This window comes from Saimiri boliviensis, chromosome 11, assembly GCF_048565385.1.
Source record: "Saimiri boliviensis isolate mSaiBol1 chromosome 11, mSaiBol1.pri, whole genome shotgun sequence".
In the NCBI taxonomy this organism is placed as follows: domain Eukaryota; kingdom Metazoa; phylum Chordata; class Mammalia; order Primates; family Cebidae; genus Saimiri; species Saimiri boliviensis.
Window position 1 is genome coordinate 102,687,806 of NC_133459.1, and position 25,764 is coordinate 102,713,569.

The window sequence follows — 25,764 nt, forward strand, 5'->3', positions numbered from 1 at the left end:
ATTCCAAAGAAGAGTCTCAAAAATGTTTCTAACAAACAATTTGGAATATAAAGTTCTGAGTTCTAGCCTGCTTATTGAGAGAAAAAAAGTAAATTTCATTACTTTCTATTCATACTTCTTTAGTCAAATAGCCACTATTCACTTTATGATAGAACCCTTCGGTATTTAACACAGATAAGCCATTTAATAATTAAGATTTCTCTGTAGGCCGGGTGCGGTGGCTCAAGCCTGTAATCCCAGCACTTTGGGAGGCCGAGGCGGGCAGATCACGAAGTCAAGAGATTGAGACCATCCTGGTCAACATGGTGAAACCCCGTCTCTACTAAAAATACAAAAAATTAGCTGGGCATGGTGGCGCGTGCCTGGAATCCCAGCTACTCAGGAGGCTGAGGCAGGAGAATTGCCTGAACCCAGGAGGCGGAGGTTGCGGTGAGCCGAGATCGCGCCATTGCACTCCAGCCTGGGTAACGAGTGAAACTCCGTCTCAAAAAAAAAAAAAAAAAAAAAAAAAAGATTTCTCTATATACCTTGGCTTTAAAATAAAAACTTTTATATTTAAAATAAAAATATATACTCCTTCACATAGTGATATATTTTATTTGGGAAGCTATTTCATATCTAACTAACCTAACCAACCAGCAAGTATTAACCACTAGTTAATGTTTAAAGCAAGGTGGAATGCTATTCAATTTTTTTTTTTTTTTTTTGAGGCGGAGTTTTGCTCTTGTTACCCAGGCTGGAGTGCAATGGCGCGATCTCGGCTCACCGCAACCTCCGCCTCCTGGGTTCAAGCAATTCTCCTGCCTCAGCCTCCTGAGTAGCTGGAATTATAGGCACACGCCGCCATGCCCAGCTAATTTTTAGTATTTTTAGTAGACACGGGGTTTCACCATGTTGACCAGGATGGTCTCGATCTCTTGACCTCGTGATCCACTCGCCTCAGCCTCCCAAAGTGCTGGGGTTACAGGCTTGAGCCACTGCGCCCGGCCCTGCTATTCAATTTTTTAGATCAGCCTAAAACAATTTTACTTTTTTTTTTTTTTTTTTGAGACAGTCTCGCTCTGTTACCCTGGCTGGAGTGCAGTGGCATGATCTTGGCTCACTGCAACCTCTGCCTCCCGGGTTCAAGCGTTTCTCCTGCCTCAGCCTCCTGTGCAGTTGGGACTACAGGCATGCGCTGCCGCACCATGCTAATTTTTTGTATTTTTAGTAGATGGGAGTTTCAGCATGTTAGCCAGGTCATCTCCTGACCTCGTGATCTGCCCGCCTCAGGCTCCCAAAGTGCTGGGATTACAAGTGTGAGCCACTGTGCCTAGCCCAATTTTACCTTTTTTATAAAGATGACACAATATCCAGAACTCATTAAAGAATCATTGGATTAACAAAATACAAATCGATCACTGTGTCTTCTGTTTAGTCAAACTGGCTTCTACTTGAAATCTATAAGGGCCTTCGATCTTCGCTGACTATGGAAAATTCAATCTAGAAAGCGCAGATCAGGCAACTTGAAGCTGTCTAAACTTTCTATCACCTATGTCTCAAACCTACTGATAAGAAAGATCCTGCCATAGAAGAAGCTGCAACTGTCAACTCTTCAGGTAAGTGAATGGGGACTCAGCTTACAGTGATAGCCAAATATGGGCAAAAACAGGGTAAAGGGAGAACTGCTCAATAAGAGGGTGGGAAGGTAGAGGAAAAATTCAGTGATCACTGGTAGAGATTATTAATATTTTTGTTACCAGGCTTTCTTTTGACCTCTATTCTAACCCATAACCGAGTGAAATAAAGCATATACACAATATATATCACATATGCTAAACAAGTTTAAAAGACATGCAAGGTTGAAAATTTCATTTAAAAACAATTACTTTTAAAGATAAAAACCAGTAATATAAAGCATTCATACAGCGATTAAACCTTAGGTACAATAATATTTATTGAGCACTGTGTGCCAGGTACTGTGCTAAGTGCTTAAAATATTATTTCATTCAATCCTCACAGCATTCCCCAAAATAAAGTACTGACATTTTCTGTTACAGATAAGGAGATTGAGGTTTAGATGCTAAAGGTCCTGCTGCAATCAGATTTTAAACCCAAAGCCTATGAATTAATGGGATTGAATAACTATTCATTTTACATTTATCTACAGAAATATTAGACTGACCTGTAGTATTCAGAGGCAGTTTCAAATTCGCCAAGAAATATATATGCATTTCCAAGGTTGCTATATGCTCTTCTTTCAGCTGCTTTATCTCCAAATTCTTTTGCAATAAGGAGACGCTGAAAAAGCAATTAGATGTAGCTATAATAAAATTAGATGTAGCTATAATAAAACTGAAGAATGATCTAATCAGTGTTCAGAACTTTAATAAAGAAATGATCTGGCTCCAAGGCCTTCCACTGTACCTGCTCATGGGCTATAACTGCATCCCTGAAGTTGCCAAGGAGGTAATGTGTGTTTCCAAGATTTCCAAAGGCACGTCCTTGTGCTGCTCGGTCACCCAAAGCAGTCACTAGTGATAGGTTTTCCCTAAGGGACAGCAAAAAGTGATGAAAAAAATAAATCTGCAAAACAATTTTATTTGATTTACATATCTAATTTTATCAGGAAAAAATGTAAGTAAGTTTACAGCCATAATGTGCAACATTTTAAGGATGACATCTGTGATGAAGAGCAATTATAGGAAATAGCTGGGAACACTTTATTTAACCATTCAGATAGGTTTCTGCCCAGGGTCAAGCACAGAGTTAATCTTGGAACCCCTATAGTTAAGAAGTTCTATGAAATTCTGTTGGTAAAAGACTAAATTACTCTAAATAACAGACTAAGCATTGATATTTCTTGTTTTTGCCACTAAGTGGCACTGGTCTGCAACTTAAATGAAAGCTGCAGATTACTAATATAACACTATAACAGTTAACCAACTGAATTGATGATTTTGCTAGTTCATAACTTTAAAACTTTTGCCAAACTTAAAACTTACTACTGAATAAAGAACATACAGCAGATCCACAACTTAGATGGGCCTACATGACTGCACATATCAGCCCCTACTCACTCATAAAAATCCACGGCTGCCTGAAGAGCATTTCTCACTTCTTCTGGAAATTCTCCTACGTCCTGGGGACCAGGACAACCAAAACTTTTCCCTTTGGCATGGTACACATTTCCAAGATTATAAAGTGCTCTTGCTTCTCCCACCTACATGAAGACATCAGCAAAGTTTACATTTTGAAAACAGAGATCAGGTTTATCATATATATTTGTAATATCCTTAGTATTACAGTCAAGGGAAAGAAATTTTTATATTGGCTCTCCATACAGAACCAATCAAATGATTACTTATGAAAGAAAGCCCTCTTGCTACTTCCTTTTCTCCATTAAAATTTTTTTTTCTCTCTTTTACTTCTATAGTCTATAAATGTTTTCTTTTTTGGCATTAATTTTTAAATAAACTATAGAATAATTAAATAGTATTAAAATGCAAAGCACTTTGAATAAAAACATTGGGCCTACCATTTAATGCTGTGGTATTACCTTGTCATTAAGCTCTCTGGAAATATCTAGGTGTCGCTGACAACAAACTATGGCTTCATCAAAATTCCCAAGAACTTTTAATGTGTTTCCCAGATTACCACTAGCTTTGGCTTCCCCCAACTGGTCTCCAATAGTCCTAGAAAAAAAGAAAAGAAAAGAAACAAATGGTATTAAAATACAAATGGTGTTAAAATATAAAGCAGCCAGAGTAGTTTTCCTAGAGGACAAACTGACATGCTTTAAGGTAAGAAAAATCCATTGGCTTTGAAACCTACTTTAAATAAATATTTAAAACTTACATTTCTGTATTTGAATGTAATTAGTTTTCATTCATTTAATTAAACTCTAGGGTCCTTTCACTACTATTCATTCAATTAAACTGTGTTCAGCCTAACAATTAGTTTTAAAAAGCGATGCTACTGAAGTAGAACTCATTAAATGTATTAAGTTAGTTTTTGTTAATTGGATAGAAATATTTTTAAAAATAATAGCTAATTTCAGAAGGAAGAATATTTAAAAGATTAAATTAATTACCTTGCAAGAGTTAAATCATGATGGTGATATTCTAATGCTTTGGCATAATCATGCAAATAGAAATAAGCATTGCCCAGCTGGCTGTAAATAGCACTAAGTGTTTTTAGGTCTTCAGTTCCAACTTGAACTGCAGCTTCAAAGAACGACACGCCAGCTCGGCAGTCTCCTGATTTACACAGACGCTCCCCTTCCAAGGCCAGCTCTAGGCAAGACGCTTCCATTCTACAAAATTATATAGGACAGACATTTAAACATAACATTACAGCTGCAACACAGTATTTTTAACTTCCAGTAATATAATTTAAATGTAGACTATGTGGCTACTCTTGTTCAGGACAGCTGCCTCTATAACTGAAGTCTATATACATTCCTGATAAAACAGCAAAACAGTTATCTGTAGCAAGAGGTAATTTGCCTATTCAAATTTATCTGAGCCTGCTCAGAGAGGTCTATTATACAGGATAGCTAAATATCTTTATGTGGAGCTCATTTTAATTGGCGCAGAGCAATTCACATTACTAGTGAAAGGATCTAAAGCAGTATTTCCCAAACAATTCTGAGTTGTGACAGACCTCTAGACTTCCTGAGAGTCTGAGGAGACGAGTATTTGGAAAGTGAGGCCCCACAATTATTAATATTGTTCTCTACACAGGTATCCAAGTAATCTAGTCACCTGTCCATCAACCCCTCTGACCATCCATCCATCCCTCTCCCTCCCTCTTATACACACACAACACACATTCTCCTTCCTCTTCTTACCACATGATCACTTATACCCTAGAAAAATACAGGAACAAAGTATTCTTGATCTGTAAGGCACATTTTCACAAGAGAACTAAGTATCAAGAAACTTAAAGTTAGAAAGCAATGATTCAAAAATTTGCAGAAATACACATTTTCAAAGTCTGTCCCTGAATTGAAAAAGCCCGAAGGATTAAATAACTGTAAACATATCTGGGAGAAAAAAATACTGATACTTTGGATTCAAATCCTAAACTTTAGATGGTGCCCCTTACTAAAGTTGTCATTGTGTTTATTCAGTATCTTCATGATTTCTGTGATATGTATGAAGTACCTATTCGTTTAATTATTTCTATAATTTGGCAAATTTCCTTTAAATTGGCACTCTAACTTACCCGTTAAAAAAACAATTGAGCTTCAACCAAATCAGTACTCATGAAACTGTGAATTTGATATGATATTTCTATTTATTTTCTTTTTCTTTTTTTTTTTGAGACGGAGTTTTGCTTTGTTACCCAGGCTGGAGTGCAATGGCGCGATCTCGGCTCACCGCAACCTCCACCTCCTGGGTTCAGGCAATTCTCCTGCCTCAGCCTCCTGAGTAGCTGGGATTACAGGCATGCGCCACCATGCCCAGCTAATTTTTTGTATTTTTAGTAGAGACAGGGTTTCACCATGTTGACCCAGGATGATCTCGATTTCTTGACCTCGTGATCCACCCGCCTCAGCCTCCCAAAGTGCTGGGATTACAGGGTTGAGCCACCGCACCCGGCCCGATACTTATATTTATTTTCTAATATAGCAGTCTCCAACCTTTTGGGCACCAGGGGCTGGTTTTGTGGAAAACAGTTTTTCCATAGATGGGTGACAGGGGATGGTTTTGGGATGATTCAAGCATATTACATTTACTGTGCACTTTATTCCTCTTGTTACTACATATTCACCATAATGTGCAATCAGTGGGAGCTCTGAACTTGTTTTCCTGCAACTAGATAGTCCCATCTGGGTGTGATGGGAGACAGTGACAGATCATCAGGCATTAGACTCTCATAAGCAGCACACAAACTGGATCCTTTGCATGTACAGTGCACAATAGGGATTGCACTCCTATGAGATGCCACTGCTGATCTGACAGGAGGCGGAGCTCAGGTGGAAATGCTCACTCGCCCTGCCCACTTGCAGCTTACTTCCTAATAGACCACAACAGTACTGGTCTGTGGTCTGGGAGTTCGGAACCCCTGTTCTAATATACACTGAACAAATATGTAATTATTAAAATCTGAAAGTGAGTAAATGGGTATATGTACCACCAATGGTATACATATCACTCTTTGAAAAGCTCTGATAGGGCTCACATTTTAATTTTTGGAACAGCACTAAATTACTCCTTACTAGAATGAGCTTTGAGCCACACCAATAGAGCAGTGGTTCTCAATGCTGGCTGTACAACAGCAGAGCTGACCTAGACAACTCTCTAAAATTCTCAATGCTAAATTCTACTCTCTGGGTGATGTCTGGCCATCTGCATTTTTTTTTTTTTAAGCCCCAGGTAATTCTAAAGCACAAGTTGGGGTTGAGAATCAGTGCTTTTATAAGAAATATGAATTAAACCACCACTCACCCTAATATCATTCAAATATGATACTTTGTATATCTAGTGGTAGATCGATGAACATGTTTGAGTGCAATTTTTCAGTCTGTAAAATTTCAAGATTCCTGAAAGCCATAAATTAAAATGGGATTGTAAAGTGGAAAATATATCTGATGAAGCTAAAAGCCTGGACAAAGATTAACAGAGCCTGTTGCAAAGGTTCAAAGCAGGCTTTTGGTTCAGAAAAAGCAGATGTATGTAGCCAATTCCAATAGGTAATTTTCAAGTTCTTTTTTTTTTTTTTTAAGAATTCAAGTGACTTAGCCAATGGCTACTGCTTGCTGATCTTCATTTTTTTTTTTTTTTTTTTTTTTTTGAGAAAGAGTCTCTCAGACTGGAGTGCAGCAGTACAATCTCAGCTCACTGCAACCTCTGCCTTCTGGGTTCAGTGATTTTTGTGCCTCAGTTTCCCACACAGCTGGGATTACAGGCATGTGCCATCATGCCTGGCTACTTTTTGTAATTTTAGTAGAGACAGGGTTTTGCCATGTTGGCCAGGCTGGTCTGAAATTCCTGACCTCAGGCAATCTGCCTGCCTTGGCCTCCCAAGGTGTTGAGATTACAGGGTGAGCCACCATGCCTGGCCCCATCTTCATTTTATGGATCTATGCAAAATAAGGCAAGTAAACCTCTAACATTTTGCTATAACATTAGACCACAAGCCAATTAGATACAGAAAAGAATATTGAAAATACATAGAAAGATAATCAGTTAAATCAGAAACCTTAAACTGCTACATTTATGTTTCTCTGTCACTTCACAATAAAAAATTATTTTTTATTAATTTGATTAATAAAATTTTATTAATAAAAATTTTGGTCTTCCAAAAATGAAAACTGTCCTTTAGAATTGCATTTCTGAAAGTGAGAGATTTCATAAAAGAAAAACTGAGTATATCTAAGATTTTACGAAGTTATTATCATATTCTCTGTATAAAGAGAAATAAGTCAACAAAAGATTTATATGTAAAAATGTGATTTTTTTTTTTTTTTTTTTTTTGAGACGGAGTTTTGGTCTTGTCACCCAGGCTGGAGTGCAATGGCACAATCTTGGCTCACTGCAACCTCTGCCTCCTGCGTTCAAGTGATTCTCCTGCCTCAGCCTACCAAGTAGCTGGTATTACAAGCGTGAGCGACTGTGTCCAGCCAAAATGTGATTTTTATTAACAGATAATTTTGCCAGATGACTACCTGAACTGGTTGTCTTTATTTGTCTAAAAACTGAAACCAATGAACTTCTAAAAAATATTATAGAAAAAAATTCAAAAAGACATTTTTATATGTAAAATATAATTTCCTATAAAAAGTTTTTAATTTAAGCATTCTAATTATGTTAAAAATTATATCTCAAACATTTTCAGTGCTAGGAATTGATCTTAAGGTATACTCATACAAATTCAAGAAGATATTTATGAAAGGATATACACAACAGCAAAAAAAAAAAAAAACCACAAATGAATTAAATGTCCACCAATAGATACTGGAGCTTAGAATATAGTAAAAAAAAATTACAGGCCACCATACAATGGAATACTAATGATGGCCCATCATTTCACTCAGGGAGAGGTGGGGAAATGGTCACACATGATAACATCATCAGTTCAGGATGACTGAGTTGCTGGCCAGGAAATCAGGAATAAGGCAGAATTGGCTATTCATGTGAACAACATTTAAAAATCGTAAGTATAAAAGTGTTTGCCTATATTCATATAAAGCTGAGAACTATCTTCTTCACACAAGTAACTTCACCACAAATAACTGATCTTCTGGATTTAAGCTTACAGAATATTTTACTGGAACCATTGAGCCAAATGATGTGGCATCCAACAAAACTTAGCTATAGGTTGAATGGCACTGTAAGTGGGACACATTTTTTAAAAGGCATTTTACGTAACTGTCGTAAGAAACAGCGGTAGCAAACTGGAAGCTTGATGGCCATGTGGCTGTCCTTGAAGTCCATGTAGTGAGAGTGCCCTACAGGACAGACTATCTTAGAAAACTTATTTCAGTGACTAATACCTGAAATAACGTCCAAAACTCCCTAGTTTATGATTAATTCTTAGATTCCAGCTCTGGTGTATTTTATTAGAAAAGAAGTCAATATTCTGGCAAACATCTCTAACCTCTGAATCAAATCTAGGTTTATGCCTGCAAAATAGGGCAGGTTGGTTTATAAATTTTTTAGAAGATCATTAAATAGTAACAGAGAAAGTAATTTCATATCCTCTCTGTCTCTATGAGAGAATAGAATTACTTTGTTTATCAGTTGGGTTGAAAACAAAGAACATACCCAGATGTAGAAGAAAAACCAAGAAAATACCCCTCTATTAAAATACATCCCACATACAAAGTTTCTTTTATTCTTCTGATAGCCTATCTAGTTGTATAATCAAAGAAAATATATTGCTAATACAGTTCAAATAGACATAGTACTACCATCCTTAACTGAAGTGTTTTCATTTTTGCTAATAAAGTGAACATTTTAGCTAAAATTCCTCATTTCCTGTGCAAACTATTTCATTTAAAATAATTTAACTTTTCTTCTACACTAGATTTTGCACTTGATTATCCTCTTTACCGCCTTAATTTTGTTTAGTGTTCACAGTATGTCAATGAGTGCAAAAGATAATTAAAATCATGATGTTACATCATTCTAAAAGACTTAATAACATTGATTTTGTCCATACCTGACTCTCGCTTCAAAGGGCTTACATAGTATTTAAGAATAAATGATGGAATTTAGGACTTAAGAGCCGAAACAAGAGTACTCTCCATTTTTTCTATTATGCTTTCCATTTCTGTGGTTGTGGAATCTTCTTTCATAAACCCTAGCTTGTATTCTAATTGGGCATGGACCTTTTCACCAGTCTTAGCCCCAGTAAACAATTTTCATCCATTCAATTTACCACATATATCAAGCTTTTCTTGTTTATTTTTTAAAAGGAAAAGTGTGCTCAATTATCTTGATTTATATTTTGTATGGTTAGGATGATTAATAACATAGAATAAGAAGAAAATGATTAAAAAATAAAAAACAAAATTGTGGCCAGGCACGATGGATCATGCCTGTAATCCCAGCACTTTGGGAAGCTGAGGTGGGTGGATCATGAGGGTCAGGAGATTGAGACCATCTTGGCTAACATGGTAAAACCTTGTATCTATTAAAAATACAAAAAATTAGCCAGGCGTGGTGGTGGACACCTGTCATCCCAACTACTTGAGAGACTGAGGCAGGAGAATTACTTGAACTTGGGAGGCAGAGGTTACAGTGAGCCAAGATTGTGCCACTGCACTCCAGCTTAGGCAACAGAGACTCTGTCTCAAATCAATCAATCAACAAAATAAAGCAAGCATGGTAATTTAGTTTTAAAAACTTTGATCAAACTTAATTCTCAAAATAACCCTCTGAGGCTGGATGCAGTGGCTCACACCTGTAATCCCAGCACTTTGGGAGGCTAAGGTGGGTGGATCACTTGAGCCCAGGAGTTTGAGACCAGCCTGGGCAACATGATGAAACCCCATCTTTACAACAACAACAACAAAAAATTAGCTGGCTGTGGTGGCATGTGCCTGTAGTCCCAGCTACTTGGGAGGCTGAGGTGGGAAGATACTTTGAGCCCAGGAGGCAGAGGGTACAGTGAGCTGAGATCATACAACTGCACTCCAGCATGGGTGACAGAGCCAGATCCTATCTCAAATAAAATAAAAATAAAATAAAATAAAATAAAATAAAATAAAAATAACCTTCTGAGATAGGCACTGCTACAGAAGGAGAAACTGATGCTTAGACTGGTTAAATGACTTGCTTAAGATCACAGGATGGCAAAGCTGAGATATGAAACTTTGTGTTTGTCTCCAGATCCAGTGTTCTTTCCATTACTCCATGTTACCTTAAACTATCCTTCAAAAAAGCACATTAACAACTACATTGGCTGGGCGCAGTGGCTCACGCCTGTAATCCCAGCACTTTGGGAGGCCGAGGCGGGTAGATCACGAGGTCAAGAGATCGAGACCATCCTGGTCAACATGGTGAAACCCCGTCTCTACTAAAAATACAAAAAATTAGCTGGGCATGGTGGCGCGTGCCTGTAATCCCAGCTACTCAGGAGGCTGAGGCAGGAGAATTGCCTGAACCCAGGAGGCGGAGGTTGCGGTGAGCCGAGATGGTGCCATTGCACTCCAGCCTGGGTAACAAGAGTGAAACTCCGTCTCAAAAAAAAAAAAAAAAAAAAACTACATTGATCTAACAAAATTAAAGAATTCAACACTGTATCTGTATTTCTTCACAATTTATGTGCAATAATCTTTTACAATATTAAAGTACTGAAATGTTTATTATTCACAGTAACAACTATAAATGACATTTCCGAAAGAAATACAAAACTAGAGAAAACTAGTGTTAGAAACCCAATGTATCTGTTTAACTTCAACAATTACACATATATAATCAATATATGTTTCATCTCTACTCCCATCCTTACTATTCCAACCCCAGATTAGTCTGAAGTACATTCCAGAAAGCATATAACTTCATTTGTAAATACCTTAGTATATATTTTTAAAAGATTAATGTTTTTCAAAGAACATAATCACAATACCATTATCATACAGAAAAAAAAATTCCTTAAAAATCAACCATGTAATTTTTTAAAACTTAGAAATAAACTATTTTAATATCAGTCTCCACCTTCTGAAATAGGTGAAAAATATTTCATAAAGCATTCTGATGTCCCTTAGGAGGTTACTTAGTATCTCAAGAAACATTGCATTTCAAAATTAAAAATTCACTGTGCCACAGAAACTCCTCCAGGGATAGATGAGGACATCCACAATGGAAGAGGCAAGTGGATAAAACATTTCACAAGTATTTACTAGAGTAGAAGAGTAACTTATATTAGGCTGTGGGCTAACATAAAGGGTTCAAATCATTACCCCCAATTACACAACAACCCAATCAATATACAGAATGCTGATCTTAGAGCACTGATAACGCCAGGGATTTGTTCGGTATAGCCCTATTACAGACAGTACAGATTTTTAAGTTTCCCTTGGTGAAGTCCTATAGTAATGTGCAGCCATGTTTGACCTAAACTGTATCACGGAAAAAAGACAATTCTAAGATCTTCCAACAGGCAGAGGTACAAGCCATTCCTCCTTACCTACTGTTCTTACAATATTAGAAAGCACACTACTCTTCAAAATGCTCAGCAAGAAAGATAAACATCTTATTACATTCATATTCCATTGAAGTTCAATATGTGCCACACAACATGCTAATTATCATGGTTGCTGAGGAGCGACCATAGCTGAAGAGCTAATGGTCAAAGGGAGAGGTGAGGAGGAAGAGAGCACCATAAAAACAGATTCATTTAATTTTAACATAGTTGGTGCTAAGAAAGAAAAATGCACAGATTATAATTTGAGCACAGGGAGGGCACAGAGCCTAACCATGGAGCTTAGAAATGGTTTCTGGGAGGACATAATCTCTGAGCGGCATCTTAGGTATTCAGTAGAATTAGCTAAACAAAGAAAGTGGGAAGGGAATTCAACACAGGGTACAGCATGAGCAAAGACACTGAGAGATGAAATAGCATGACATGCAGGGAACCAGAGCTCAAAGTGCAAGGTGAAGAATGGCAGGAAGTAAGGTCCAAGGAGTAGGCAGAAGCTAGATAACGGGAGATCTTCTGTTCTATGTTCAGCTTGGCTCAGTGACTAGGAGCCACCCCAGGTATTAAGCAGAGGTTGTACAGTTAGCTCAGTGTTTGGAGACTGAGCCCACAAGTGGCAAATCAAAACAATGGGTTCCAAGAGGTGAAGAATAGAGGGAGTTTGGAAGGAAGAGCCTGGGGATCCCAATTAAAGCTATGGTGGGGAGGACGCACATGAACAGATGAATCCGAGAAACATTTAGGAGATGAAACTGGCAATACTTCATGCTGAATATGGAGAGAAAGGAAAAAAGTATATAACTCCTAGGTTTCTGGAAATTTATGTAAATGGTAGGATGAGAGCATTTTATATGTTAAAAGTTCATCTTAATCATCTTATATGTCTGGTTTTATTTTACTTAAAACTCTTATTTTTAATAGACATGTCCTCATCTTACCTACATTAACTTCCTTGGCATGATCCTTCCTAACATGAACCATTTGCTCTACAGGATGATAAATCTCCTATTTCCTAAATATGTTAAGACATCTAAAATTTGGTAGAAAACACTCTTGTTCTAGGAGGCTGAGGCAGGAGAATTGCTTGAACCCAGGAGGCGGAGGTTGCGGTGAGCCGAGATCACGCCATTGCACTCGAGCCTGGGTAACAAGAGTGAAACTCCATCTCAAAACAAACAAACAAACAAACAAAACAAAACAAAACAAAAACACCGTTGTCCTGAAATTTTTAATTCTATTCATTGCTACGATATTCTGATGTTTATCTACTAATTAGCTTGTAACAATTTTGATAAAGAATCTATTACCAGCTGAGCACGACAGCTCATTCCCGCAATTCCAGCACTTTAGGAGGACAAGGCAGGTGGATTGCTTGAGCCCAGGAGTTCAAGACCAGCCTGGGCAACATAGTGAGATCTCGTATCTACAAAAAGATTAGCCAGGCATGCCTGTAGTCCCAGCTACTCAGGAAGCTGAGGTGGCAGGATTGCTTGAGCCCGAGAGGTTGAGGCCGCAGTAAGCTGTGATCATGCCACTGCACTCCAGTCTGAACAACAAAACAAGACTCTGTCTCAAGGAGGTGAAAAAAGGGCAGGAACGGTGGCTCATGCCTGTAATCCCAGCACTTTGGGAGTCTGAGGCAGGTGGCTCACCTGAGGTCAGGAGTTCGAGACCAGCTTGGCCAACACGGCAAAACCCCATCTCTACGAAAAATACAAAAAATTAGCCAGGGATGGTGGCACAAGCCTGTAGTCCCAGCTACTCAGTCCCAGGCTGAGGCAGGAGAATTGCTTGAACCAGGAAGGCAGAGGTTGCAGTGGGCCAAAATTGTAGCACTGCACTCACTCCAGCCTATGTGACAGGGAGAGACTCTATTCCAAAACAAAAACCAAAAACCAAAAAAACCTATTACCTAATCACCTTACTAAATGATTATGTTTAGGTTTGCATTTATCATTTAGTGAAATTGCCAGAACTTCCAGAATAAATGTTAAATAATAATCATAGTGCAGATAGCCTTGTTTTGTTCCTAATTGCATCAGAAATGTCATTAATATTTTATCACTAAATATTAAACGGGCTACTGGTTATCATGTTTATGAAGCACCCACCTATTCTGACTTTGATACCCATTCCTTCCAAATGCTCATTTATGAAGGCTGAGCTCCACACATGGATGGGGGTGGGCTGCATGCTCTCATGGACTGACACTGGGTGCCCAGTGTCTGTGGGTGACACTGACCTAAGCAACCCATCTAGAAGGATGCAATAGGAAGGTCTGTATGCAACCCTCCAGGAGTGAGGAATGAGAATGGGAGCCTGGCTTGCAGGTAGTGCCCGGGAGGAAGGCAGGTAATGAATTCTAGGCCATCCAAGGAATAACGGGCAAAGTCTGGGAGGCAGAGGAACCAGTGGGGCTTGGGGAATGGAGGGTGCGATGCGGAGACATGGAGGGTAAGGAGGTGGGCAAGACCAGGAGATGAGGACTTCACACTTGGTGCTCTGGGCCTTGAGGTACAGGAGGGTTAGCGCCTCGGAGTCCCAGGGAAAGTGTATGTTTTGTCCTGGAGAAAAGCTTTCTCAAAACCTCGGGCTCTACCTCTTCGACCTTGCCTGTGTCGTTTTTTAGAGTTGGGTCTGTTACAGGCCTTTCCCCCCCACTTAAAATGTTCAACCCACATTTAAAAAAAATTTGCATTAGTTGCCAACATTTCAGAATTTGGCAACAGGATATTAAAGATTTAGATTTCCTGCCGGGCATGGTGGCTCATGACTGTAATCTCAGGACTTTGGGAAGCCGGGGGAGACAGATCACTTGCGGCCAGGAGTTCAAGACCAGCCTGGCCAACATGGCAAAAGCCTGTATTTACTAAAAATACAAAAATTTACCTGGGCATGGTGGCACACACCTGTAATCCCAGCTACTTGGGAAGCTAAGACAAGAGAATTGCTTGAACCTGGGAGGCGGAGGTTGCAGTGAGCCAAGATTGTGCCATTATACTCCAGCCTGGGCGTCAGAGTAAGACTGTCTGAAAAAAATTCAGATTTTCAGATTTCCTGTGCTCTCCTGAAAAATCAGGAAGACCTGCCCACTCTGTACCTTTTCTGCCTAGCAGCAATTGCTTTGAGCTGACTGGCTGCTATCTGGCCAGTTTGACTCCTTTCCTGATGTATATGTCTGACTTGGATCCTGATCTAGATCAGTGGGGAGCACCACCACACTCCTGACAGACATACATGTGTATAACATTTATATATAAGATGTAGCCAAAAGGAGTATGTTGTACTTGTGAAAGATACTTGTAGATGCAGAACAAAGGTGGTAACGCTGGTCCCTACAATCTGCAACCTTCCACCTGGAATGCGGACAGTCCATTTGGGCATCCAAGGGAATGCTGTAAGTCCTACAGGAGCTAGGCCATTTCCCTCGGGCCCACGATGCTTGTGAGAGAATGTGGGTGCATTTCCTTAGCCTGATTTGCTATCTGTAGTAAACTAGGGACTACCAAACCACTACTTCATGTAACAATCTGGTCTTATGTATTAAATCAGCAAAACACCACAAAACGTCACTAGACATTACGCTTAAAAATGACATTTCTTGGCCGGGCGTGGTGGCTCAAGCCTGTAATCCCAGCACTTTGGGAGGCCGAGGCGGGTGGATCACGAGGTCAAGAGATCGAGACCATCCTGGTCAACATGGTGAAACCCCGTCTCTACTAAAAATACAAAACATTAGCTGGGCATGGTGGCGCGTGCCTGTAATCCCAGCTACTCAGGAGGCTGAGGCAGGAGAATTGCCTGAACCCAGGAGGCAGAGGTTGCGGTGAGCCGAGATCGCGCCATTGCACTCCAGCCTGGGTAACAAGAGCGAAACTCCGTCTCAAAAAAAAAAAAAAAAAAAAAAAAAAAAAAGACATTTCTTTTGAGCAATGCTTGTTTTATTTTAATAATGTATATTAATATGGATTAGGTAAATATTTAAAATAGTAAATGGTTGTGAAATAAAATTTCCTTTAAAGATAAAATAAGAAGCCAGGTGCAGTGGCATACACCTGTAGTTCCTACTACTTTGGAGGCTGAGGCAAGATTGCTTGAGCCCCGGAGTTTGAGACCTGCCTGGGCAATATAGTGAGACTCCCATTTCTAATAATACAGAAGTCAAAAAGTAAAATAAATTAAATTACAAATATACAGGAAAGGAAATAAGAAGGGAATCAAAATACCCTAGAAAAAAAAACAAAAAGTTCATTTCTAAAAGATCACCATTCAATTACAATGTAAAGGTGAGGTCCTTCAGCAAACAACATTTTTTTAAAAAATCCATCTTTCAGCCCTAAAGATTTTCAAACACATTTCATTCACATATTTGCATTTTATAAAAAGTCACAGATTATAAAGAAATTATTCATAAACTGTTCCCAAGAACATTAAACAAACCATAGTACATAATTGGTCTCTACTACCATTTTCCTGTAGAAAGGACACAAGAACTTAGAACAAAAAGAAAACATTGTCTACAGACAATACCATGGCTGGTATATTTTGAGTATTTTCAACTGAAACTTGACATGGTCAGAGATAAAAACATTTTAAAATAAGGATTAAAAGTCATACACTAAGACAGCAATAGTCTTACCTGTAACGAACATGAAAAGAATGGTCTTCCCTCATGCTTATCAAATTTTCCTCCATTGAGGCATATTATAAGCTGAATGAAATAATTTTATTTTGTGCCAATCCAGTCATTTACAATGCAGAATTGTTTGCAGAACAGTGTCCAGTTAGTATATTAATGAGTTGGCGTTAATACATCCTAAGCTCCTGCTTCTTCTTTATTAATAATGAAAGGAGGTCAATGTCAGACAGCTTAAAGGTTCAAAATGTGTCCCAAATCCTTGCATCTCTGGCCCTTTCAGCAGCACTTCAGCAACATTTCTGCAAAAGGAATACAAGATGCTTTGCATGAAGTCCTATTTTCAAAGAATAACCTACAGTAACCCTGACCTGTACATAATCACAAGCTAACTCCACAGACTGCTGTCATGTCAATCACTACAGAAGCAAGCACAGGGCTTAACTGTCATCATGGAGCTTCTCAACAGGGGTGGAATATAAGAGATTTGAGAACTGTACAGTTTAATTTTTTAAATAGGTTTGAAATTCAGTAATTGTATGCAATATTTTCTGCTATAAATGAATAGTACCATGTTTAAAAAAATTGCTGCTTCAAATTTTTAAAAACTACTATTAATAAATCTAATGGGCCGGGCGCGGTGGCTCAAGCCTGTAATCCCAGCACTTTGGGAGGCCGAGGCAGGTGGATCACAAGGTCAAGAGATCGAGACCAGCCTGGTCAATATGGTGAAACCCCGTCTCTACTAAAAATACAAAACATTAGCTGAGCATGGTCGCACGTGCCTGTAATCCCAGCTACTCAGGAGGCTGAGGCAGGAGAATTGCCTGAACCCAGGGGGCGGAGGTTGCGGTGAGCCGAGATCGCGCCATTGCACTCCAACCTGGGTAACAAGAGCGAAACTCCGTCTCACAAAAAAAAATAATAAATAAATAAAAATAAATCTAATGAAAATTCAATAATTATTTGAAATAGTCAACTCGAAACTGACAAAATTTATTTCTTCAAAGAAGATATCACACTGATAATTAGGTCATAGTTGGATTCAGTTGCTCTCAAAATATATTCTACTTAAACTCTTTAAGGTCCTTAAAATGTTTTTTATTAATATTGGGTAGGTACAAAAGAAATTTAGAAAATTTATATATAGTAAAAACAATGACACAACAAATATTTATGTAATATTATTCAGTTTAAAATAAAGCACACTACCACTGCCTTTAAAATCTCCTGGATAGGGCCGGGCGCGGTGGCTCAAGCCTGTAATCCCAGCACTTTGGGAGGCCGAGGCAGGTGGATCACGAGGTCAACAGATCGAGACCATCCCGGTCAACATAGTGAAACCCCGTCTCTACTAAAAATACAGAAAAAAATTAGCTGGGCATGGTGGCGCATATCTGTAATCCCAGCTACTCAGGAGGCTGAGGCAGGAGAATTGCCTGAACCCAGGAGGCGGAGGTTGCGGTGAGCCAAGATTGCGCCATTGCACTCCAGCTTGGGTAACAAGAACGAAACTCCGTCTCAAAAAAAAAAAAAAAAAAAAAATCTCCTGGATAGCCCAACCTAACCCATCTCCTTCCTTTTTCCTCTAAGGTGATTTCTAAACTAAAATTTGTTCCTTATTCCTTTGCTTGTCTTTACAGCTTTACAAATGCCTGTCTAGTCCTAAATAAGATACCATGCAGTTTTGTATGATTTTGCTCAACATTATGTTTGAGATTCTTCTCAATTGTTGTACACAGCTACAACTTGCATGTATCATATTCCATTGTATACCAAATATATTTTTCATTCTGCTGTTGATGGACATTTGGATTGTAGTTTTTTGCTATTATTAAAAGTATTAATGTTCACGGCACTGTACTCCAGCCTGGGTGACAGAGTAAGACCCTGCCACAAAACACAACAAAAAACTACCAGGAACACTGACATGAATAACTCAATGTTAAGGCCAGCTGCAATGGCTCATGCCTGTAATCCCAGCACTTTGGGAAGCTGAGGCAGGTAATCACGTGCGACCAGGAGTTCCAGACTAGCCTAGACAAAATGGTAAAACCCTGTCTCTACTAAAAATACAAAAATTAGCCAGGAATGGTTACGCATGCCTGCAATCCCAGCTACTCGGGAGGCTGAGGCAGGAGAATCACTTGAAGCTGGGAGGCGGAAGTTGCAGTGAGCCAAGATCATGCCATTGCATTCCAGCCTGGGTGACACAGTGAGACCCCGTCTACCCCTGCAAATCAACAACAAAAAACCCTCAATGTGCTAGTTAAGCAGCTAAAGAGAGAATGATAAACAGACAAAAAAAAAAAAATACTAAAGAGAAGTTCAGAGAAAAGGAGGACAGCATGAGCAGCTCTAAAATATATCTAATAGGAGGATGAGAAAGAAAAATAGAATAAAGGCAAAATCTTCAGTGATGAGGACCGAGAACTTTTAAATAAAAATGAATATATACCAATATATTAGAGCCGCAGCACATAAGATATAAACTATAACCTCTGAGATAACACTTGTAAAAGACAAAGGAAATACATATATATATGAGATAAATTAGTAGCTATACAATAATAAAGTCCTGGAATCTCAGTGTTATAAACAACCCCAGAGGTCAGCTAGTCCCCTATCTTACTATGGCATTCCTAGATAGGTCATAAAGCAGCTAATCCTAATTTTGAATATTCCTGTAAGAAAACTGTTCCATACTTTGAGCAGTCCTTCCATTTCTACCGATTTGTTCTACTTTTTCCTTCTGCTGCCATATACAATAAAGCGTAATTCCTCTTCTAGATAACATGCTTTTAAGTATTTCAGCTATAACATAAACCAGACTCTAAAGAATACTCACTGCTCTGCTAATTAAGTACAGCGAGAGGTTAATACGGAACAGAGCAGTAAGGAGAGAGGAAAGAAGATAGAAACAGCTTTGGGAATACTGACAAAGTTTCCTAGAGGAAATAAGGTTTTCATATTAACAACAAGTTTAGCATGCAAGAAACACAAAATATTATTCCTCTTATCCCTTCCTTTTGCCAACAAAGGAAGCGCTATCTTTTCTTGTTATTTTGTTTTTAGAGATGGGATCTTGCTATGTTGCCCAGGCTGGAATACAGTGGCTTTTCACATCTCATTCACAGCACACTGCAGCCTGGAACTCCTGGCCTTCTGTGACCCTCTTGCTTCAACCTCCCAAGTAGCTGGGATGACAGCTGCATGCCACAGAATTGGCCAGGAAGAGGTATTTTAAGAAAGGACAAAAAGACAGGGAGCAGCTATCAACACATCAAATCTCTTTTCCTTTTGTTCAGAATTTTATTGTGCCTCTTTTTCCTTAATAAAACAAATAAAGGGAATTAGTGTGGATACTCATAGCAATAGCTCGAAAGTGCTTCTAGATTACACAAATAGCTAAACTGGCAATGAAGTTATCTCTCGTTATCCTCTATGAGGTTTGGGCTGTTATTTATAAAATGGAGAAGAGAGGTATTACAATTAATTTACCTTAGAATTAAGTTACAGTAGGCCCTCCAGATCTGTGGGTTCTGCATAGTAGATTCAACCAACCACGTATCAAAAATATTCAGGAAAGAAAATGAATAGTTTTGTCTCTACTGAACATGTACAGACTTTTTTTCTTGGCATTATTCCCTAAATAATACCATTTAATAACTATTTACATAGCATTTACACTGTATTAGGCATCATAGGTAATCTAGGGAGGATTTAAAGTTTGTGGGAAGATGTGTATAGGTTATGTGCAAATATTATAATGTCTTATATAAGGAACTTGAGTATCCATGGATTTTGATATCCTCAGGGGGTCCTGGAACCAATTCCCCACAGATACTGATATTAAAGTTAAATATTTATCTCAGCCAGGCCCGGCAGCTCACATTGGTAATCCCAGTACTTTGGGAGGCCAAGGTGGGAGGATTATTTGAGACCAGCAGTTCAAGACTAGCCCAGACCACATAACAAGACCCTCTTTCTACAAAAAATTAAAAAATCAGTCAGGTGTGATGGCCTGTGCCTGTAGTCCCAGCTACTTGGGAGGCTGAAGCAGGAGGATTGCTTGAGCCTAGGAGTTGGAGGTTACAGTAACCTATGATTGCACTACTGCACCCCAGTCTGGGCCAAAGAGTGAGATCCTGTCTCTAAAAAATAAAATAATTTTCTCATCCATGAGTTCTTAATAAAATTCTAAATATCACATTATGAAATGTTAATTTCATACTCATTAAGATGTAAACATGTAAGCCGGGCGCGGTGGCTCAAGCCTGTAATCCCAGCACTTTGGGAGGCTGAGGCGGGTGGATCACGAGGTCAAGAGATCGAGACCACCCTGGTCAACATGGTGAAACCCCGTCTCTACTAAAAATACAAAACATTAGCTGGGCATGGTGGCGCGTGCCTGTAGTCCCAGCTACTCAGGAGGCTGAGGCAGGAGAATTGCCTGAACCCAGGGGGCGGAGGTTGCGGTGAGCCGAGATCGCACCATTGCACTCCAGCCTGGGTAACAAGAGTGAAACTCCATCTCAAAAAAAAAAAAAAAAAAAAAAAGATGTAAACATGTAGCATTTATATGTTTAACAAGTTAATAAATTAGTAAATGAATATAAATCAATGAAGTTTCAAAATACTTGATGGAAACTGCACAGAGAACCATTTTTAAGACCATTAAAATAAGCAAGAAGACAGAAAGAATGCTATTTACTATTTTAGTAAGTGCAATTTATAATATGGTGTTACTATTCTCAAAGGAAGAATATCCAAAAAAGTGCCTCTTACATTACAGTCTCCATAACAATTAGGTAGCATTTCACAAAAAAATTATTCACTGAACAAACAAGCAATTCTTGATTCATGATTCATGTTTCAAGAACTCTCTATAGTCAATTCAGCAACAATGTGTTCACTCATGTTCCTCATTACATGGAGTTAACAAACCTACTTCCCAGATACAATGTGTGTGTATACAGCGTAAGACTAGTAAAATTTGCAACAAATGTTAAATTACAAATTTGTTCATTAGGATAAGAAAATTTAATCACAGGATCAAGAATTGAAAAATAAAAGTTTGAAAGGAAACTGAGAAGTCATCAAGGTCAACCTCTAACCTCCATTACAATTCACAACAAACAATTTGCAAGGAACAAATCTGTCTCTTAATAGCATCTTCCAAGCAATGCTCCAAAAACCTCACGATTAACAAAATTGCTATTATCACAGCATCTAACATAAAGAAAAAGCAATCTTTTTTTTTTTTTTTTGGCCATATCCCAGAAATTGACAGAAGCATAAAGAAAGATCAACTAGTACATAGCTCTCACTGCCTCACATTGAATTATCTGATTAGAAAGTCAGAATAGACTCTCTTTAGACAATTAGGTGTACTTTCAGGCACTGTCCAAGGTATGCAATCAGAGTAGACAAAAAAGGCTAGCTCTTTATCAAAGAAGTCCTAGCCCTGCTTTACTCCACTGGCAGTAAAAAGTTTGCAAACCAAGTTACATTTTGTGCTTCCTTCAATTTATCTAAACTAAACTATCTGATCCTGACTGCCACTTAAATGCCAATAACTTTTGGTCTGTTTCTTTCATCCATGGATCTATATAAACTAGTAACACTCATCAGACAATAAATATAACTTACTTTTCTTGCCTCCAGGTTAGATCATTTGAACTATACGTAAACCTTTTCGGTAAGCATAGCCATTTATTACTACCAATGATGGTCAGTCATCAGCTTCAATCAATGAATACATACACATGATAATTTTAAAGCTCATTAGTGAAATAGAAAAGAAATGGCCCTTTCCACTAAGCATTGTTCTTGAGTTAGTAAATGACAATAAATCAGTTTTCTTAACAGAAGGACTTTAAAAAGGCAAAATTGGCTTCAGACACTTTTTTTTGAGATGGAGTCTCTGTCGCCAGGCTGGAGTGTAGTGGTGCCATTTTGGATCACTGCAACCTCCACCTCCTAGGTTAAAGTGATTATCCTGCCTCAGCCTCCCGAGTAGCTGGGATTACAGGTGCCCAGCACCATGCCTAGCAATTTTTTTCTATTTTTAGTGGAGACGGATTTCGCCATGTTGCCCAGGCTAGTCTTGACTCCTGGCCTAAAGTGATCTGCCCACTTGGACCCCTCAAAGTGCTGAGATTACAGGTGTGAGCCACTGTGCCTGGCCCAAACACATTTTTAAGCAGAAATAAATCCCATATTCAGAAAGATTATAAATGCTTAGAGAGGGTCCCTAGAGAGTTTGAGTTTAGAATTCTCCATAGGAAAACATATTAAACATGATTTTGTTTTCTCGTCCCAAAAGTTGTTACCATTCTGTGGGAAAATAAATGTTTCTATTCAACAATGTTTTGAGATAATATGGGAAGAGCAATTCTAACTAAAAGGGACGAGGAAAAGCTTTTTGGAAGCAAGGAATTTTGTACTGCATCCTGAAGGATGGTAGATCTTATTGAGCAAATGAAGGAAAGGCAGAAAGTCAAGGGAAAGAATGGCCCCCCAAAAAAGGGAGAGGTAGAAATGCACAGAATGTGTTCCAGGATAAGCACATTGGGTTCAGCATAGGGGAAGAGAAGTCTGAGAGGGCAGAGCAGTAACAAATTGTGAGGGACTCTGAATATGCGGCAGTAGCACATATTCAGTCTTTTATCTGCACAATGGGGAACCCTGCAGGATTTTTTCCCCACAAAGGAATAGTCAAATTGGATCCCTGCTAGGAAGACAAACTGGTAGCAACAGGTAAGGCAGGAATGGGGAGGGGGAAAGAAAAAAAAAACTACAAAAACTCCAGAAACAACTACTGAATAGGAAGCATTCTTTTGTCATCTCACACCACCAGACATTGCTTTGCACATAAGAGATGCCCAACAAACTTTCATTTCTTGCCTGGGAAGAAGACAGAAATTATGACGAGGCAAAAGAACCACGTAATAGTGAGAAAATCGGACTGTAATACATTTCTTCTCCACAGTAAATATTGTATTCATATTCATGTAAAAAACTCAGAAAAGTCTTACTCTTCACTTACAAATGTTTTGCATAAAAATGATTAAAAGGATATTGAAAATATGTGACTGATGATTTATGAGATAATGAAGCAAGATAGTTCCAGCAGAAAGACCAAAATATTTCTGCCAAGCTACAACAAAACACAGCACCTACAGGCATCTTTAAAGTAGAACTTGTCCCTGCAGATGGAATCCAGAGACACAGCAGAGATTTAAATGGACACACAGAAGCAATACAGCATATACTTTGGGATCAGGCCATGATTTGAATCTCAGCACAATGACTTAACTAGTTATATGATCTTACGCTAGTTAAACTCTCAGTTGGTGCGGGCATACTGACACTTACCTAACATGTATCGTGATAATTACAGACACGATTTATAAAGCATCTCACACAGGACCTGGCTCTGATACATAACAAAAGTACTTAACATAGTGCTGTAGTAATAAGAGTAACTGTTATTATAGCATAGACATATTTAATACATCTAAAATAAATTTAGAATAATCTAAATCGATGTCAGGTTTTCAATTTTAAAATCCCAGAGAACTAATCACAAAATTTTTTTAGATAGATGTTAGAAATACTTTATGAAAAAGTCATTTTTAAAACTACTATAGCTTATCACTGTTGTAATTAGTCTAGTACCAAGTCTCAGATTTATATTAAAATGTTTGTAAAACCGAATTTCTGATTTAATAACGTCAGAACATACAATTAAACTGCTTATCTGGCCAGAGAGGATTTTGGAGACATGCCTCTACAACAATATCGCACAACTTTTTACTTTGTAACCTCTCCAATACTTAAATTACAAATAATGGCCTGAGAAACTGCTTGCGAAAACGACTCCATGTAGTTGTAAAGAGGAGGAGGTGTGAGACCGCTCCGATCCCAGAGGCTCCACTCTTCTTACACACATCATGTCAACCCACAGTGGTCTTCCCGTTTTAATGTTGTTTATTCACTTCTAAACAATCAACTAAATCTGCTTTTGAATAGTGAGAACCCAAGCCAAAGCGGCATTTATCAGATGCAATCACACCGGCTGTTATCAGATCAGAAATCTTCGGTACACCCTTCTAAACTGGCAGCTGAAAACTCAGCTCGGTTGGTCCTGTTAACTTCCAACACACCCCACGAACGCTCCAGTGCAAACTCGACAGAAAGGAAAGCCAAGAACCTTCTTCGTTTAATTCTACGGTGCGGTTAAATTACGCATTAAGGAAAATAAAATTTCCATCGTTACTCGTTTTCTTTAGCAGAGTTCAAATGCTACTAGCTCAAATGCTCTAGTTGGTTACTATTAAAACAAGGAAATTACAGACCTTTTTCACTTTTTATTTGAAGGTATCCTATATATTTCAGGAAAGAGTTTTCTTCATATTTTATGTTTACTTACACTTTTTGTAGCAACTAGCAATTTCTGTGGCAAATCGACCAGGTGGTGCCCCAAAATTCAGTAATTTAAACATGGTCCACGCAGGTGTTTGCTATAAACTGCCTGGTTTAGGTGGCACGCGGCCGACTCCAAGTGACTGCAATCAGCCTCGGATTGAACTCCACGGAGATTCGGGCTTTAACTCACGATTTGTTACTCACATTCAGAGTACGCATGAGGTCGCTGGACTCTAGCATACTTTTTATCTTAAAAAGAGACTCGGGAACGAGGCTCTGGCGCTTTACTCGCATTTTAAGACTTTGCAACAAAAAAGCAGCAACTCCTCGCGCCGAGTTTCTGGTTTCTGGAGCCGGACGCCCTGGATGGACGCCGCGTCCCCGCAGCGCCCGGAGGTGCCGCAAGCCCCCGGCCCGACCTCCGCCCGGAACAAAGGACGTCGCCCCCAGACCTCTAGACAAAAGAAGCCCACTCGCACCCCTCCCTACCACCTCCCTCCGAGAGCCCCTCCAACGCCTCAGACCCCGAGTCGCGGCAGCGCTCACCTCCCGCGGGCCGGCGGGTCCTGAGTGCGCGGCGAGCCTGCAGCGGCGGCCGCCTCGGGCGACAGGGGGTGGTCACGCCCCTCCCCCAGGCAGCCCCCTGCTCCCGCCCCCGGCAGGTCACGTGGGCAGAGTTCTGGGCGCCCCTCGCTTCCCCCGAGCGTCCCTCCGCCACCCAGGGGATCCAACTGCTCCGCCGGCCTCAACGCCGCGCTCCTCTGCGCCTGCGCCCCGGCTCCAGGCGCTCTCATTCAAACCGACCACGCCCCGCGTCTTTCGGACCGGCCAATGGCGGGCGGAGCAGCGGGGCGGGGCGGGGCGGGGCGGGGCGGGGCTGCCCCCTCTTCTTAGTCCTGGTAACCCAGCTGCGTGTCAAGGTGACGGGGGACTTGGGAGCTTGATCCTCCTCTGCTCCGGGACGTGTCCTCAACGCTCAGATCGAAGTTTCTTTCCTGTCCTCTTCTTTATGCTTCAGACATTAAAAAGTAGAGCAATAGGCCGGGCGCGGTGGCTCAAGC

At 39.5% G+C, this 25,764-nt stretch overlaps 1 protein-coding gene across 2 annotated transcripts in view; it reads right to left on the minus strand.

The window, feature by feature from the left end:
- Positions 1 to 25,452, minus strand: part of GPSM2 (G protein signaling modulator 2) — a 52,660-nt gene extending 27,208 nt beyond the window's left edge. Inside the window, exons 1-7 of one of the 2 annotated variants that reach the window (XM_010343975.2) lie at positions 25,250 to 25,452; positions 16,274 to 16,572; positions 4,073 to 4,294; positions 3,539 to 3,674; positions 3,060 to 3,202; positions 2,407 to 2,530; positions 2,165 to 2,280 (exon numbers count right to left, since the gene is read on the minus strand). In XM_010343975.2, the coding sequence (XP_010342277.1) occupies positions 2,165 to 2,280; positions 2,407 to 2,530; positions 3,060 to 3,202; positions 3,539 to 3,674; positions 4,073 to 4,294; positions 16,274 to 16,329 (797 nt within the window). In that variant the 5' untranslated portion in view covers positions 16,330 to 16,572; positions 25,250 to 25,452. The remainder of the gene's footprint in view (positions 1 to 2,164; positions 2,281 to 2,406; positions 2,531 to 3,059; positions 3,203 to 3,538; positions 3,675 to 4,072; positions 4,295 to 16,273; positions 16,573 to 25,249) is intronic. The other variant, XM_010343976.2, reaches the window with a different exon arrangement.
- Between the last annotated feature and the right edge of the window lie 312 nt (positions 25,453 to 25,764).